The 16,832-nt window shown below is 37.2% G+C and overlaps 1 protein-coding gene and 1 pseudogene across 9 annotated transcripts in view; both read right to left on the bottom strand.

Moving 5' to 3' along the window:
• Positions 1-16,832, bottom strand: part of UTRN (utrophin) — a 581,880-nt gene that overhangs the window by 461,113 nt on the left and 103,935 nt on the right. For all 9 annotated transcript variants that reach the window (XR_012433510.1, XR_012433511.1, XM_005552038.5 and 6 more), the window contains exon 2: positions 4,827-4,888. Coding sequence is in view for 7 of the 9 variants with exons in the window: in XM_005552038.5 (XP_005552095.3) it covers positions 4,827-4,888 (62 nt within the window). In the remaining 2 variants the exon portion in view is untranslated. The remainder of the gene's footprint in view (positions 1-4,826; positions 4,889-16,832) is intronic.
• LOC135970369 (rhomboid-related protein 4 pseudogene) lies at positions 9,274-16,466 on the bottom strand (annotated as a pseudogene).

The following is a 16,832-nucleotide window of genomic DNA, read 5'->3' as shown; positions in this document are numbered from 1 at the left end:
TGACCTGAAAAATTTGACTAATAATTTGCCTGAGGTCATAAATAAATGAGCAGGATATCCAGAAATAAGTGTTTAATTTCCTAACTTTTTGCTTTCTTTTTTAGATAATCACTTTTTTTAGCTCTTCATAAGTTTTAAAAATCCAAGAGCCATAATTTACTGTACACTATGACTTCTCAGGATCCTTGAATTCCAAAGCACCGTATACTCTATGATATGTTAACAAGGATTTGCGGCAAAAAGAATACATATTTTGAGTGAGTGCTGTCTTGGCTACTGTATATTCATATGCAGTTACAAATTAAAAGATGGTTTTAGACCAATGTTATTGTCAAGTTCTTTACCAAATCCCTTATCAAGAAAAGAATTGTGCTAGCCTTAAGTTTTTAGTCTTATTTTTCTTCACAGTGAATGTAGTAGTTAGATCCTATGTGAAGAACTGTACTGGGTAAATAAAACAATAATATACATTAAGTCCAAGTGGTCATTTAACAATCACTGCAGCACAACTCCAAGAAATCAGGTAAACAGGGAAAGTTTGGATAGCTGGATTTGCTTATTTTTGTGAAAAATGCAGCAAAAGCCCTGATGCATTATATTCATATCCAGGACATAGCACAATTCATGCCATGTTGCACTCAGTCCTAAACTCTACTCTTGTCTCTTTCCAATGCAACCATCCCCAAGTGGCTTGTGAACATATAGAATTAGGCATATTCAATGTATGTCTATGTCATTGTCATTCATTTATTTATTAAGCCTACAAATACTTTACTGGATACCTACTAAATGCCAAAAGATATGCCAATGAGCAAATAGACAGTCCCTGCACCCACAGAGCTTATGCCTAACCTAGGAAAAAAGACTGGCAACTATTTAAATTACAGTATGGTAAGTGCTTCAAATCATAACACTTTGATAGTATACAGCTTTTCTACCCTAGTCTGGAAGCTCAGAAAAGAGATCCTTGAGGAAGCAACATTTAAGTTCAGGCAAGAAGGAAGGGTAGGAGCTGCCCAGGAAGAGATAGAGAAAGGACTGTGTGCAAAGGCCAGGAAGGCCACCGGGATGGTAAGCAGAGACAGCGTGGCTGGAGCATAAAGAGGGAGCGAAAGGAAAGTACAATAAAATTAGGAGTAAATTGGGAGGTAGCTATTTAGAGTGTTAAGAACCAAGTAAGACCAAAACATCACACTATATATCAAAAATATGTACAATTTCAATTTCTAATTTTGTTTTTTTTAAAAAGGACAATGGGCACCCAATGAAAGAGCTTACAGAAGAGAAAAACGTATTCAGGTTTACCCTTTAGAAACACTATAGATACTCTCTTGAAAATGGAAGGGGAGGCCGGGTGCGGTGATTCACGCCTATAATCCCAGCACTTTGGGAGGTTGAGGCAGGCAGATCACTTGAGGTCAGGAGTTCGAGACCAGCCTAGCGAACATGGTGAAACCCCATCTCTACTAAAAATACAAAAATTAGCTGAGCGTGGTGACATGCGCCCATACTCCCAGCTACTAGGGAGGCTGAGGCAGGAGAATCGCTGCAACCTGGGAGGCAGAGGCTGCAGTGAGCCAAGATTGGACCACTGCACTCCAGACTGGGCGACAGAGCAAGACTCTGTCTCAAAAAAAAAAAAAAAAGAAAAAAAGAAAAAAAAAAGGATAGGGAGATGGAGAAGGTGGGGCATGGAATGAAGAACCAATTAGCAGATTCTCACAGTGGTCCATGTATTCAACGATAATTTTCAAACAAGGTAAGGTTATCACTCTCAAACCAATGTGATAATAATGTGTGTTAAAGACTTTATTTAACTCATTAATTAATGAGGGACCCAATAAGGTGTTACAACCAGTTCAGGGGAAAATTTTTAAAAACACATGTTTTATATAAGAAAGATGAAAACTGAAGTAGATTTGCAATAGATGCAAAAACTGGTCTATCCAAGGAGCAATAATTAACTGCTTTCCAAATAATTTTCATTTTTATGGATAAGAATCACTTGCATACCTATTTTCCACAACTTACCTAGTTGTAATGTAGCTCAAAAATAATTAAAGGCAGAGATAATTCAGATGCCTGACCTAACAGGACACCCACTAGTCTTTCTTGCCCATTGTAAAGTCTCTCACCATTTTTTCCAACACCAATAACAATGACTTAGAAAAGAGACATGTCACTCTACATAGAGTAAGTGGACAATTTTGAATATATGTACATATTGGAATTAACAAGACTTGATGTTTGATTGAGACTTTTGATGGGAAGGAGGCCACAAAGGAAATATCCAAACAAATGCCTGTTTTAAAACGAATTCCTAAATGGCAGAAGGTGCCATCAGCACAGGGGCCCTGTTGCTCTGTTTAGGAACCCACACTGTAGGGGAGTAGTGGACCCACTGAAAAATTATATTGTAAAGCTCACCACAATGTGCCAAAGGACACGGATTTTAAAAAATTCATTCCCTTCAATGGGATTTTTTTTTCTTGTTCTAGCCTCTGCATTACCTAGTAATACCAGGCACAAATACAGTCTTTCCCCAGCTCAGCAAGGGTTAAGCCACATGGGAGTCTATGGAAATCTCCCGGTCTAGAAATGTGTTACTCTCTCTTTCACTATCCCCAATTGGAAGCAGTTCAGCTTATGGTCTTAAGACAGCCAGAGGAAAGAAAAAATAATGTGAATGTTTAGTGTCACTGCCATGAGCCTCCCATCTCCAAATATTCATAATTTCTCAGACAAATTCCTTCTAGGTTTTGATTTCTTGCTAGATGAAAATAAAAGTTTTCAGAGTCATCCCACTTTTGGTAGTTTTTCTCCAAACACCATCTCCAAACACTAACACAGAAACTGAGCTCAGAAACTACCATCTCCAAACACTAACACAGACACTTTTAGCTAAAAGCTTTTAGCTAAAAGTTCTGTGTTCCATAACTATAACTTTTACTAAAAATGATAAAAATTACCAAGTCTTTTCTAGTAGTTTGGTAAGAAATACAAATATCCCAGGGCAAACAATTTAAATGGGACTTAAAGCCCCCATTTATATTGCAAAATAATAGACATTATAAATGTACAAATTTAAATATCAAGTTCGTTTCGTTTAATAAACTAGTCTGGTACTACCAGAGTTTGTTTTACGTGAGGTCTTTTTAAAGGTGTCAATGATCCGCCATAAACATTGAGAACTTTCTTTTCAATTATTCTTTCTCAGTTCTCGTCTCTCTTCCTCTGCAAACCCTTTTCATGTCCTATAGTACTACCTATTGCTCTCCATTGTCATACATAGGTAAAAAGTAATTTACCCAGTTTCAAATGCTTTCTAAACTTAGCTCTACCAAGTTTAATGCTTTCAAAACAATCTTCAAAATTAGTTCTAAGGCAATTCTTCCCCAAAGACTAAATTAAGCTGCTAAAAACTGCTTCACTTGTTCTATCTAAACAATTCCCGTGTTATCCTCTTGAATAACCAGGATGAATAATCTTACTTACACGAGCAATCATGAAACCACTGGAATAAAGCCCCTCATATCAGACTCCCAGTTACTAAAACTACATTCTCTGGAAAATGGTCACATGCAGATGAATACTTCAAAAGGTTTTATTCATGTTAAGCCCGAGATGCACATATGTTACCTGTGTCTCTGGAATAAAACAGATTAAAATTTACCAAAATATGCCTACATGTGCTTTGGAATAATCCTACACATATAACTGCCAATTATGCAAGCACCTTTATGTTCTAATTCTCTATATTTTTAAACCTCTGTCAAAGTTAATTTTCACATTCCTTACATACTCACAGGCAAGATAAAATATCCCTCAAGATAAACTTGTAAAGCCTAAGAAGCAGTGAAATCAAATAACCAACTATAAATATTGGGATGTGGGGCATTTTTTAAACTATGCTGCTACTCAAACTAACCTTAAGATATCCTCATTTTTTCCTCAGGAAATACCAGTGTTTGTCTCCCTGACCTTTACAACTTTCGAAAAGCAACCAAAAATTTTGAAAAGCAAGTCTTCATTAAAATAGCTTTTATACTGTTTAAAAGACCATAACAGTGTTTCTCTGAGAAACTTCTATTTTTCATCTTGCTATAGAAGAGTAACACAATCTGTTACCCTGAAAACTCTCTTCCCACCTGAGGCTTAGGGCACAAAATTCCAACACCAATAACTAAGAGATAATCATATTAGAACAGATTTGAAAATAGCACTGACAATTCCTCTCTTCAGCATGGTCTGCCCCTAAGAAAAATTATTGCTCAAAGCATTGATTATATTCTAAATAGTCAGAAATGCTAAGAGCAGATCTTTGCAGGGGAGGGGGGATGGAATTAAGGAAGTACACGAGAAAAAAAAAACCACAAGGCAGATAAATATTATTAGCCACATCTACAAGAATAAAAATCCATAAATATTTTTGACAGGGTAGAAAGACTTCCTGAATGATAACATTTGGTTTTAACCAGGCAAAATGAAATCATAATCCTCTTAACCAAGGGAACACAAAAATTTTCCCAATGATATATCCTTTCCCAGATGTACCCAGGATTTGCAGAATCGAAAGCAGCTAATTGTTGCCTTAAATATCTGGAGAAGGCCAGGTAAAAGTCAATAGCGTCCCATAAACTATGTATGTGAGAATTTCCATTTAAACATATTTTGGAAGAGAATAAAAGAAGAATAAATGTATCTGCATACTTAGAAGACTTCTGCTAGGTGACATTTCCTGGGGAAAATTTACTGCACTTCCAACCAAACTCCTTCAATCAGAATGACGCATCCGAACCATCAAAGTTTTTGAAAGTGTCGGTTACCTTTGAAAATCGAGCATTTATCCATTTGGTAAAGGTTTTCTTCTGTACATCATTGTGTTCATCTGTGGAATGGAAAAAGAAAGAGAAGGAAAAAGTATGAGAGTCTGTACCTTTAGTAAAGCACCAAATAAGGTTATCTCTATCCTCGAAGAGTTTAAAATAGTCCTATTAGTCAAGCTCCTGGAGCACAATGATGCGCAGCTGATGCAGAATGTGATGACTGCCCGGTTCACCTATGGAGCCCAACACTGCCTACAACAGAGGGAGGCTCGGGCACCTTTCCCAAGGGACCAGGCTGTCTCACCCTAAGCCCCGGAGTCCTGCCATCAGAGACCAAATCCAGGTTTATGGGATCGAATCAGGGACCTACTTTCCAGCTAGTACCCACAGCACTTTCTGCTACATTTTGTTGAAGTAAAATTTCAGCATAATCAAAATGTCTTCATGTTCAAAACAAAAATTAAAGTTATCCAATAAAAACTCAGGAATTCGTGACTTCCTCCCTCTTCATACTGGTCCTACACCCTCTAGAATGACAGCATAAGGTTTATGGTCAATCTTGTAACCCATTTTCCTGTAGTAAGATTGACATGAGGTTTTAATGATCTTGATCTATACAAACTTTTACCGGTAGAAAAATCAGAAGAATTTAAAACCATTATCAATTTTGGTTTTGATTACAAATTAATTTTATAAGCCATAAAAAATGAAAAGTTACTTTAAAAGACTGACCACCCTGAACTTTTTAAAGATGGGTAGAAGGATTTGGTTACATATAAGAAGGCCGTGTGGCTAACAAAAAGAGAAAAGGATTTTCTCTAGAACCAAGTAGACAGTGTCCCAATCCATTTATTGTGTGACCTTGGGTCATTATAACATCGCCTAGCCTCACGGTTCTCATCTGTACAATAGGGATAAATAATATCTAGTTTGCAAGAGCACTGTAAAGGTTAGTGAATATAAATGACAATCACTTGACGAAGAGCTGGTGTCCAGCTTGTTATAATGATTATAGTAAAAGTGTAAGCAAGGCAGATAAATATCCATTGGACCTCTTCAGATCATACTCTCTTCCATCACCACTCGATTTTCTGTTAAAGCCAGTAAAAGAGTCATTGTTGTCTTAAAGCCTACAAAACAGCATTTTGACAATCTCTATCAGTTGTTCAGAAAGCTGTCCAAGGAGTATCTACAACAGTGCAGAAAGGTGAGGCTCCATCCATATGTGTGTCCTGCCTCCTCTGCCACCTTTTATACTGCTGGGCTGCCTCCCACATCGGAACAGCAAAATAATAATGGAGGCGGCCCAGGTGTGCTTGGCCCTCCAGCATCGATTCCACATTAAATACAGACCTGCTCACAAACCTCTACTAGGATCATTAGACGTTCATCTACCACTTCACCCAGTCTGTGGTCTTTGATCCTCACCCCTTTGTGGAAGGAGAGTTTGTAATTAAAAGGTCATTCCCAGAATAAATATAGCAGCAGCTTCAGAAAAAAAAAAAAAAAAAAAAAAAAAACGCATTTACAACTCCATAAAGGTAATTGGAGACCTTCTCCAAGACACTAAGGGAGCAAGTGGTATAGAAAACAAAACTGCTGTTTAAGAAACTCCTTGATGTTAATGGTGCTCAGAGGTGACCTTCCTTCAAGAAAGGACAGCAAAGACAGCAACAATCCCTATTTCAAGCTTTATATTATCCGATCAAGGCCATATAAGCCATTTATTAACCAAGAGAAAGTGCTTACACACTGAATGACCCTTTGCCATCTTCATATCAAAGAGGGACACAGCAGAGATTATACTCAGAATACAAGGCTACCACCACACATCAACCTGAAGAAGGCGCTATACCAGCCTCACCAAAATGAATTTAATATTAAATATCAGTGTTTAGGGCATTTGAAAAATCCAATTATTTGTCCCACTACCTTAAAAAGATGTATTTTTATAAATCTGGTTATATGCAGTTTTATTTAATACTATGAATAAAAAATATAGAAAGGTCATAAATAAGTATTAAATTATCTTAATTTGATAACATTCACACAACTTAAGAATTTGAAGCCATAAAAAAGGAAAAAATTATAAGAAATCTCACTACATTTTACATTTTCTTAACCTATTTCCAGAGCATTTAACTTTCTTATTTCAAAAACATATTAAAATATCTCATACTATGTAGGTTTCTCCCCAGATATAAAGTGGACAAAGAAATGAGCACTTTTACCTTATCAAATGACAATAATCTTTCCATTTTATCACATATACAATGAAATAAAATTTATGGATTCCCATTCTTATGTTTGTAAAAATGAATAAGATAATGTTTCAACAATAGTCTTTATTTTATGGGTCAAGTCAATGTCAGAATATAAGTCCAAGTAACAAATAAATTATTCGTCTGTAAACAATACATTTTCTAACATCCAAATGTTTCAAAAATACTTCAAAGTTTATAAATACACTTCTGCATTCATTCTCTTGATACAGTTAAAAATGGGGGAAAGGGTGTACATATTTCAAAGACTAGTTTGCATTTTCCTTTTTTCAGACACACACACATACAAACAGACATACTTATTATTTTCTACTAGACAGGAATTCGGTAAAAAAACAAGAATTTGCCTGTGGCTTTTCAATTATGAGATTTAAATATAACAAACTTGCCACACTTACTAACCTCCACATCACAACAATTAAGGTAAACAATCTTGGCCTAGATCTGGGGGGCGTAAAAATAGCAGACGGGTAACGGGATAACTAAACTTCTGTCATGCTATTCTGATCAGCCATTTTGTCTGCCTAGAAAGTTATATGGAACTTCCACAGTCTCAAATTATTTCAATCCTCATTATCAAGCCAATTCGTTATTTTAACTTCTCCAAAACAAAAATGTGTAAGAATACAACAAACTTACATATAATTTGATTATAAATAGATATGTATAATATTAAGCGAATGAGTATAATTTCTACTGCACATAAACCTTCTCCAAATGTATTTTCAAGCTTCCAAATTCAAACCAGTGTTTTCCTTAGGCTTGGATTTTTGAAAACCATTTTGTTTCTGAAAGCCTTTGCTGGCTTAGCAAATCTTATCCATTAATGACCTTTCTCCATTAGAGGGATGAACACGAGACTGAATTAGAAGAAGAAAAATGTGTTAAATCCCTTAAGGCTGCTTTTCCAAATTCTTCCTCTAAATATTTTGCTCTTCTTAAAATGCTTTTGACATGCTCACACAGATCCAAAGGCCTTCACTGCTGCCTAGCCTGGAATTTTATTTCTGTGATAGGTAAAAGAAGTAAAGCAAGATGCATCAACAAAACTGCTTGATAAATCTTCAAGGAAACTGGTTTGAAAATGTTTTCACTTCACCAGCTCAAATGCGTATTGAAAATTGTTTTAGCAGAATGTAGCAACATATCTCAATTTAAATCCTAAACTGGAAATGTGGCAGAGAAATTAGGAGTTGTTTCCCCTATGAAAGCACACAAATCACCTCTAAAACTCCACTGTTATTAGAGAGAAAGCATTATCCTGTAGTACACCATTTGAAGCAATTTAAGAGTGTCCAGTTGGCTGGCACTAACGTAACATGAGTTCCCTAAAGTGCAGCTATTTAAAAAAGAAGCACCTAGACCTTTAGCCAAGAAAGAAATCTCTTATTGGATGATTTTAAACTTGGATTGATTTTATCAAGGCCTCTTTCACACACACAAAATTTAACACACCCTAGAAAGCCAATTTCTCATTAGCAAAGAAGATTATTTTGGGAGCAACAAAAGTATTTCAGATCATACTCTCATTTCTTCCTTTTGTGGGCCCTACATGTGAATCACCCCCAATATAAATCTGCTGCTCACACTTAGTTATGCCATTATGCTCTCTTGTTTCATCATACCCAATCATATCCAAACACTAATTCATTTATTCAAACAATATGTATTAAAATATCAAATGAAAATAATAAATATTATATAATAATCTATAAAATATTATAAATATGTAGACAAAGAAACAAAGCCAACAGGAGACAGACTGCTCTCAAACAGAATGTTTAACCTCCCTGAGTTTCTTTCAAAATCTGACATCCTCAGAGGACCTAAAAAAAGCTAAAATTAAAAATGTAGTTTTCAGAATTGTCAAAACTACCTAAGTGTACAAGAAGTTTAGATAATTAACATTTCAAATGATATTTTTGTGAGTTTGCCACATTTAAACATTGAAGTTATTAAAGCTAAAACCCACATTTAAAACAGACTTTCACTTCACTCTAAAAAGCTAAATACAAGTTGATTTTTTTTAACAACATACTTTGCTTTAGTTTACAATGGACTAGTTGCGTGGGGAATGAATCTGATGGGTAATAATAACACAAGTGGACCATGTCTTCCCAAGATGCTGTGCCACCTCACTGGCTATCAAACCTGTGAAGCCGTTATAGTCTCATTTCTTCTGAGAGAAGAAGCCCGCAAGACAGTGAGCTATTCCTGGTATTTCCTCGATCCCAGAGGCTGGCTCTTCATGCTCTAGCCAGCTGTTCCTCTTCTCTCAGTCCTGCTATGTATACATCATAGCTCCTGGGTGCTTCTTCATAATAACCTGACCTGCCATACAGATAATGATCCTGATATCCAGACTGGCCTGAACAATTGAAGTAGTATCATTGTCCTGGATAACCAATAATTGGAGGGGAAAAAAAATGCCTGCACATGCTTCCATGATACTCTTCAGAGGCCCTTGAGTGTGCACTAATGCAACAAGAATCCCAGCCAGATGCCCAGTGAAGGAAGTCCCTGGTGAGAATAAGTGAAAAAGCACAAGTGTGGCCCGACAAGCAAATCTGTTTAGTACAAGGAAGCCTAAAATGTTGACAAAGGCTCCAAGGCAATGATGGTTGTTAAGAACCTCTAAAGCAAACAAAACTCCTGGGAAAACCTACAGCACAATACCTTCCGAAGCCAGGTTCTTCCAGAAATTAAAGAAGATTACAAGAGCAGGTACACCACCCCAGGGAACAGGGAAAATGTGGTGATGACACAGGCAAACCATCTACTTCCCAGTCTTCTTTCCAGATTATTCCTTTCCAGAGTGTGGACATCGTATTAAAATACAAATGCCAATCATCAGCAATGGTGAGCAGGAAAGAGCAGGCAATGCTGCCTGCCAGTCTTTTTGCTAGTAACTCCTCTCCGCCCTAAGGCAAGGAGAGGTGGAAATGGTGGAAGTGAGAAGGAAAAAGAAAACAACTCCACTTGTCAAAGAAGAAGGCTGAGGCAGAAGTAAGTGAATTGTCCAGCATCACCCACCCAGCAAATGCTGGACCACAAACAGAACTAGGTCTAACTGACTGTGGAGTCTGTGTTCAATGCACTTCCATGTAGGAGGAGGTTAAAGAGGGTTTAATGAAAAAAAGAAAGCTTTAAAACATATCTTGAATAATAGACGAAGTATAGTTCATGCAAACATGGGAAGGGCATTCTAGACAAAACAAACCTTATCAATACCTCTTCATTTCAGCCTCAGATTCAATACCTCACAAAAAAGAACATGTTTAATATAATCGTGGTATCTACAAGAAAACACAGAGGGCTATAGCATATAATGATGTCAAAATAAGGCTAAGATAATCCAAATTTCAGGAAGTTTTCAATCCTGAAAACTGTTTATGCCTATAAAAAAAAGAAGAAGGGTATGGAGTTAAAATATATGCTTTAAAAATGTTCTTGTAATAAAATAGAGATTATTTGGAAAAAAAATCAACCTCCTTAAGCAAGCACATGCTCTGCTGGCATGACCCAGTGACCCATCCACTCTGCCTAAAACTGAAGGCAATTATGGAGCCTTGGGGTTCTAGAATGTCTACAAGCCACATCTGGACTGCATTTAGAATTTACATCATTTTCAGCATCAGAGGTCAGAGGAATTTTTTTTTTAAGATGGAATTTCGCTCTTGTTGCCCAGGATCGAGTGCAATGGCGTGATCTCAGCTCACTGCAATCTCCGCCTCCCAGGTTGATGCGATTCTCCTGCCTCAGCCTCCCGAGTAGCTGGGATTACAGGTGCATGCTACCACGCCTGGCTAATTTTTGTATTTTTAGTAGGGACAGGGTTTCACCATCTTGGCCAGGCTGGTCTCGAACTCCTGACCTCATGATCCACCTGCCTCAGCCTCTCAAAGTGCTGGGAGTACAGGCGTGAGCCACTGCACCTGGCCAGAGGATCATGTTTGTTCCAGCTGAGAACCAACCTAACCCACCAAAACTATCCGCCTTACTATCACGGAGCCACAGAGGATAGAAGTAGGAAGTATGGAAGAGGGTGCCTGATGGGATCCCGTCCTGTGACCAGAGAGGTCAGGGGCTTACCCCTCATGACACACAGTTGAATGGTGCCATAAATCAAATCAGGATCCATGTCTCCTTACCTAGCTCTCCTCCTACTCACAAGACTGCCTCTTTTTAAAAAACTGTTTTATGAAGGTATAAAATTCACCTACCATACAATTCACCCACATACCTACCATACAACTCACCAACCATGCAGTTTACCCATTTAAATTCACCTTCCATATAATTCACCCAATTAAAGTTTACAATTCAATCGTTTTGGGCCCATTAATAGATTTTTTAATTGTGGTAAAAGATACATAACAATATTTGTGATTTCAGCCATTTTAAATCATACAATTCAGTGGCATTAGTTACACTACAATGTTATACAACCATAACCACTATCTATTCCCAAAACTTTTTCATCACACTGAACAGAAACTCTGCAGTCATTAAGCAGTAAGTCCCCACTCCTGCCAGCCCCTGGTAATAGCTAATCTACTTTCCATCTCTATGCATTTGCCTATTTAAGATATGTCATGTAAGTGGAATCATACAATATTTGTCATTTTGGGTCTGGCTTATTTCATTTAGTATAATGTTTTCAAGGTTTCATCCATGTTGTAGCTTGTATCAGAACTTCATTCTTTTTTAAGGGTGGAAAATGTTGCATTGTATGTATAAACTACAGTTTCTTTATCCGTTCGTCTAAAGAGGAGCACTAGTTGACCACTTTTTGGCTATTCTGAACAATGCCACAATGAACACTGGTGTACAAGTATCTGAGTTCCTGATTTCAGTTCATTTGGGTATAGATGCAGGAGTTGAAATTGCTAGGTTAATATATGGTAATTCTATGTTTAGATTTTTGAAGAACCAGCAAACTATTTCCCATAGCGGCTGCATCGTTTTACACTTTCACTATAATGCATGAGAGTTCCAATTTCTCCTATCCTTGCTAACATTTGTTATTTTCTTTAAAAAAAAAAAAAATGTATAGCCATCCTAGTGTAAGACTGGCTTTGAAAACAGAAACTACCAAACGAAACCCCCAAACTTAGAGACCTCCTGAAGACTTTCTGAATGAGTTCAAGTTTAACAGCATGCTAACCTGAAGAAGCTGGGGTTCAGAAATTGCTTTTTCACATTTAATCCATACCATATTGCCAAATGATTGATTTACTCTCAAAATAATTATTTTCAGAATTAAATGTAACCATTAATTCCATCTTTAATTTTAGTTTATTTACTTCTTAACCTATTTTCTTTTCAACAAACAAGTTTTTTTAAACAATGTATAGGAATATAGGAGATAATGTTCTTCTACTTTCGCTTTCTAGAGCTGCTAAACTTAAACTGAAAGAATGTTTCTAAGATTTACAGGCATCTGCTACTGTTTGAAACCTTTCCTCTAGAAATATATTTTGCCAAAAAAAAAAAAAAAACCTTTTCTATCAACCATATTATATGTGTTGCAAATGTGGAAAAACAGACTCCATTTATGGGGGTAGAGACTGTAAACCTTACATACAAATACTTCACTTTGAATTTTTTTCCTGGAGTGAAGATTTTCATTAAAATTGCTACCAATGTCATAGAGCAAGGAGGGATTATTTAGGAGACAGTGAATTAGTCATATGAGTCACCGTCATGAAAAGCCAACAGAAACTATTTTTTTATTGATTGACAAAAGGCTAACCTTACGATAGAAAATTTCTATGAAATCAAATTCGTCTCTTCATTATTATCAAATAAACATCTATTATGTTCTACAAACTGTCTACAGAAATCTCAAGAAAAAGCAATTATTTCATGAACATGTAATTCTAGATGTATGAGCCTCGAAAAAAATGAGGAAAACATTTTGAATGTAAAAACCATTCCAGTGATTTGACCTTCAGACTTTCTCATGACAAGTTCTACTTGTCAAAATAGCAGCAAAAATATGTCCTTGCAAGACTGCTAATTATTCAAATAATATTTTTCTCACTTTAATTACTTTATTATTTTCCTCATGTTATGAGGGATCTTCCTCATATATTCATAGAATAAAACAATATCCAAAAAACAGCAATTTTCAAACAAAAAGAAATGTATAAAATATCCGAAGAAAAAGAGAACAACACTTTAAATATCTAAATATCTGCCCGTATGCATATGTAGGAATGCTATGATTTTCTATAGAGCTAATGTAGGAAATCTTTCACTGTATGCCATGTGTCTTCTAAGATCATGACACTGGGTCATCACAGTCAAATAAAAACTATATTGTGAGAGAATACATATTGATATGGTTTGTCTGTGTCCTCACTCAAATCTCATTGAATTGTAGCTCCCATAATTCCCATGTGTTATGGGAGGAACCTGGTAGGAGGTAACTGAATTATGGGAGTGGTTTCCCTCATACTGTTCTTGTGGTAGTGAATAAGTCTCATGAGATCTGATGGTTTTACAAAGGGTTTCCCCTTTCCTTTGCCTCTCATTCTCTCTTGCCTGCTGCCATGATAAAGACCGTTTTGCTCTTCCTTCATCTTCTGCCGTAATTGTGAGGCCTCCCCAGCCACGTGGAACTGTGAGTCCACTACTCTTTTTCCTTATAAATTACCTAGTCTCCACCATGTCTTTATTAGCAGCATAAAAACAGACTGATACACATATATATTAATATATATGATAATTCAATAATAAATGGAAAAGCATCAAGCAGTGAATGAGCACTGTAAAAGCCAATGATAACATTCTGAAGCCAACAACTCCAGTGAATCAAAAGGACCAGCAATATAGTTTGGCTTGCTTCCTTACTTCAATTTAGTCCTCTGTGTGTCAGAGCCCATATGACACCTTGAGAAAGGCAAGACCCAGACAACAACAATCCACATACGTTAAGGCACTGGTCTTTCCATTCTGCCAGACAGGAGAGTCCCCAGGTGGCAACAAAGAACAACGCAACCTGGAAAAACTCATGGGTCAAAGAAAAGTGTCTCCAGTTCATCAGGATTAGACATCTACAAAACTTTAGATAACCTCAAGGGCCACAATGAACATCCCCTCAAACAAAGCTGCCAAGCCTTCTTTACTACACCCCATCATTTGGAGAATCACTGAAGCAAAGACTCTCCCCCTCTTTCTCTCCTCTTCATTTTCAGAACCCACCTCCTTCTGCCTGCTCTACTTTTTCGAACATTGAAACCTCCCTCCGTCATGCATCGTTGAATATTCTTTTTCAACACCCTTCTCTGGACCTGTCGTGACACAGGCCGCCATCTTGGAATTCTCAGCCACAGAGTCTGCCTACTGTACCAGTCTGGGCCCCTTGCACCATATGGGTCAGTCTCTTTCTACCATTTCTCTTCTGGATTGTCTTTTTCCATCTTTTGTTTCTCTTCTTAAAACTTCCTATATAATGTCTATAATATACTTTAAAAGCTTTCAACATACAAAGTGTAATATGCTTGTGTTAAACTAGTTTAAGTCAGAAGCTTCAAACACTCTTGTTCATGAACCTCTAAAAGAATTTCTGTGCACATTTTAAAGTTGACAATTGATATTTATCATAAATTTAAATCGTCAAAAAAGATGTAATTTCTAGCATGTTGTTAAGGAGTTGCAAATTTAGCTCATTCAATTAATAGAAAATGCCTCCTCTGGTACCTAATTAGCAAAAGTCGTCCTCACTGTCAAACTAATCAGCCAAAGCAGATTTATTTTCTGACAAGAGGAGTCTGACTTGGTTTTGGATTTAAAAACCATGTTACAGGTGTTTCCAAATAACATCTCACTTCAGAATTCTCATTCTAAGATAGAGGAATGGATGGATGGATGGATGGATGGATGGATGGATGGATGGATGGCAGGCAGCTGGACACAAAGCCTTGCCCTGGATACAACAAGGCACCAGTCATTTAAAAAAATTTTTAAGGAGTGTTCCTTGTTTTGCATTCTTAAATTGTCCTCTTGTATGATATCTCACAGCAATGCAGCACAGTAAAGTTTGGGGAGAGTGAGAGGTATGACTTTCTTTTATAAAGTGGAAAAGAAGAATTATGAAAGAAAAGCTAAGAAAGGAGACAGCTAGGTTGCTATCTTGAGTGCCTTAACCACTAGAAAAGCTTGCCACAGTCACAGTAAGACACACATATTCTAGTGTGCAAACCACACTAGAGGCTCACATTTGTCCCAACCCAGTATAACATTCCAGAGAAGTTCAGCTATAATTTAATTAGAAAGGCTAAACTCCAGAATGGGCCACTGAAATGGCGTCAGTTATCTTTATTTTCATCAACACCAGAGACTTTGTTAAATAATCTAATGAATGTGAGAAATGTGCTTTTACTGTGGCTTAATAATTGGCATAATTAGAATGTTAGAAGTATCCTCCTACTGGTGACTTTAGTGTTATTCAATGAACAAGGATTGGTCAAAATATTTTCTAGACATGCCCCACCATTGATTAAACAGAATATGAAAATCTAGTGAGTCTGGGAGGCTAGATCCCTAAAGGTCCTATGTTCAGCCATTGGCTGGAGGATTTTAGTTATCTGCTGCTGATTATAAGACTAAATCTTCTCCCTAAGACAATATTGTCTAATAAAAATATAATGCAATCACATACATAAATTTAAAAGCTGCATTAAAAAACAGGTAAAATGAATTCTTAGTAATATGCGCTATTTAACCCAATATCTCCAAAACATTATCATTTCAACATATATTCAATATTTTAAAACATCTTGAAAATACATTTTATAGTCTTTATTCCTTACTAAGCCTTTGAAATCCTGGGTGTATATTACAATTACAGCATCATCTCAATTCAGACGATCTACAGTTCAGGAACTCAGCACACAATGCACCAAATTATACAGCTCTAGAATATTGCTGCATTTACTTTAACTGACCTTCAAAAGGACACAGAGCTGCCGGGCGCAGGGGCTCACGCCTGTAATCCCAGCACTTTGGTAGGCCGAGGCGGGCGGATCACAAGGTCAGGAGATCGAGACCATCCCGGCTAACATGGTGAAACCCTGTCTCTACTAAAAATACAAAAATTAGATGGATGTGGTGGTGCATGCCTGTAGTCCCAGCTACTCGGGAGGCTGAGGCAGGAGAATGGTGTGAACCTGGGAGGCGGAGCTTGCAGTGAGCCGAGATGGAGCCACTGTACTCCAGCCTGGGTGGCAGAGCAAGACTCCATCTCAAAAAAAAAAAAAAAAAAAAAAAAAAAAGACACAGAGCTGCAGCTTACCTTACCAACTTTATAATGCAGGCTGTATGAACTGTTTTTCAAATTGTCTGATGTCATTTTGTAATACTTCTAGTCAAATCAACGGACATAATAAGAACTGGGGGCCAGGCAAGTGACTCACGCCTGTAATCTCAGCCCTTTGGGAGGCCATCCAGGGAGGATCCCTTGAGCTCAGGAGTTCAAGATCAGCCTGGGTAACACAGGGAGACTCCGTCTCTACAAAAAATCAAAAAAGTATCCAGGTGTGTTGGTACATGCCTGTAGTACCACTTATTCAGGAGGCTGAGGTGGAAGGATTGCTCGAGCCCAGGAGTTTGAGGCTGCAGGGAATCGTGAATGCACCACTGCATTCCAGCCTAGGTGACTGAGTAAGACCTTGTGTCAAAAAAAAAAAAAAAAAAAAAAGAACTGGGACTATTTCAA

This window comes from Macaca fascicularis, chromosome 4 (assembly GCF_037993035.2).
Source record: "Macaca fascicularis isolate 582-1 chromosome 4, T2T-MFA8v1.1".
Lineage (NCBI taxonomy): Eukaryota > Metazoa > Chordata > Mammalia > Primates > Cercopithecidae > Macaca > Macaca fascicularis.
The sequence above is the reverse complement of the archived record's forward strand: the minus strand, read 5'-3'. Positions and strand labels throughout refer to the sequence as shown.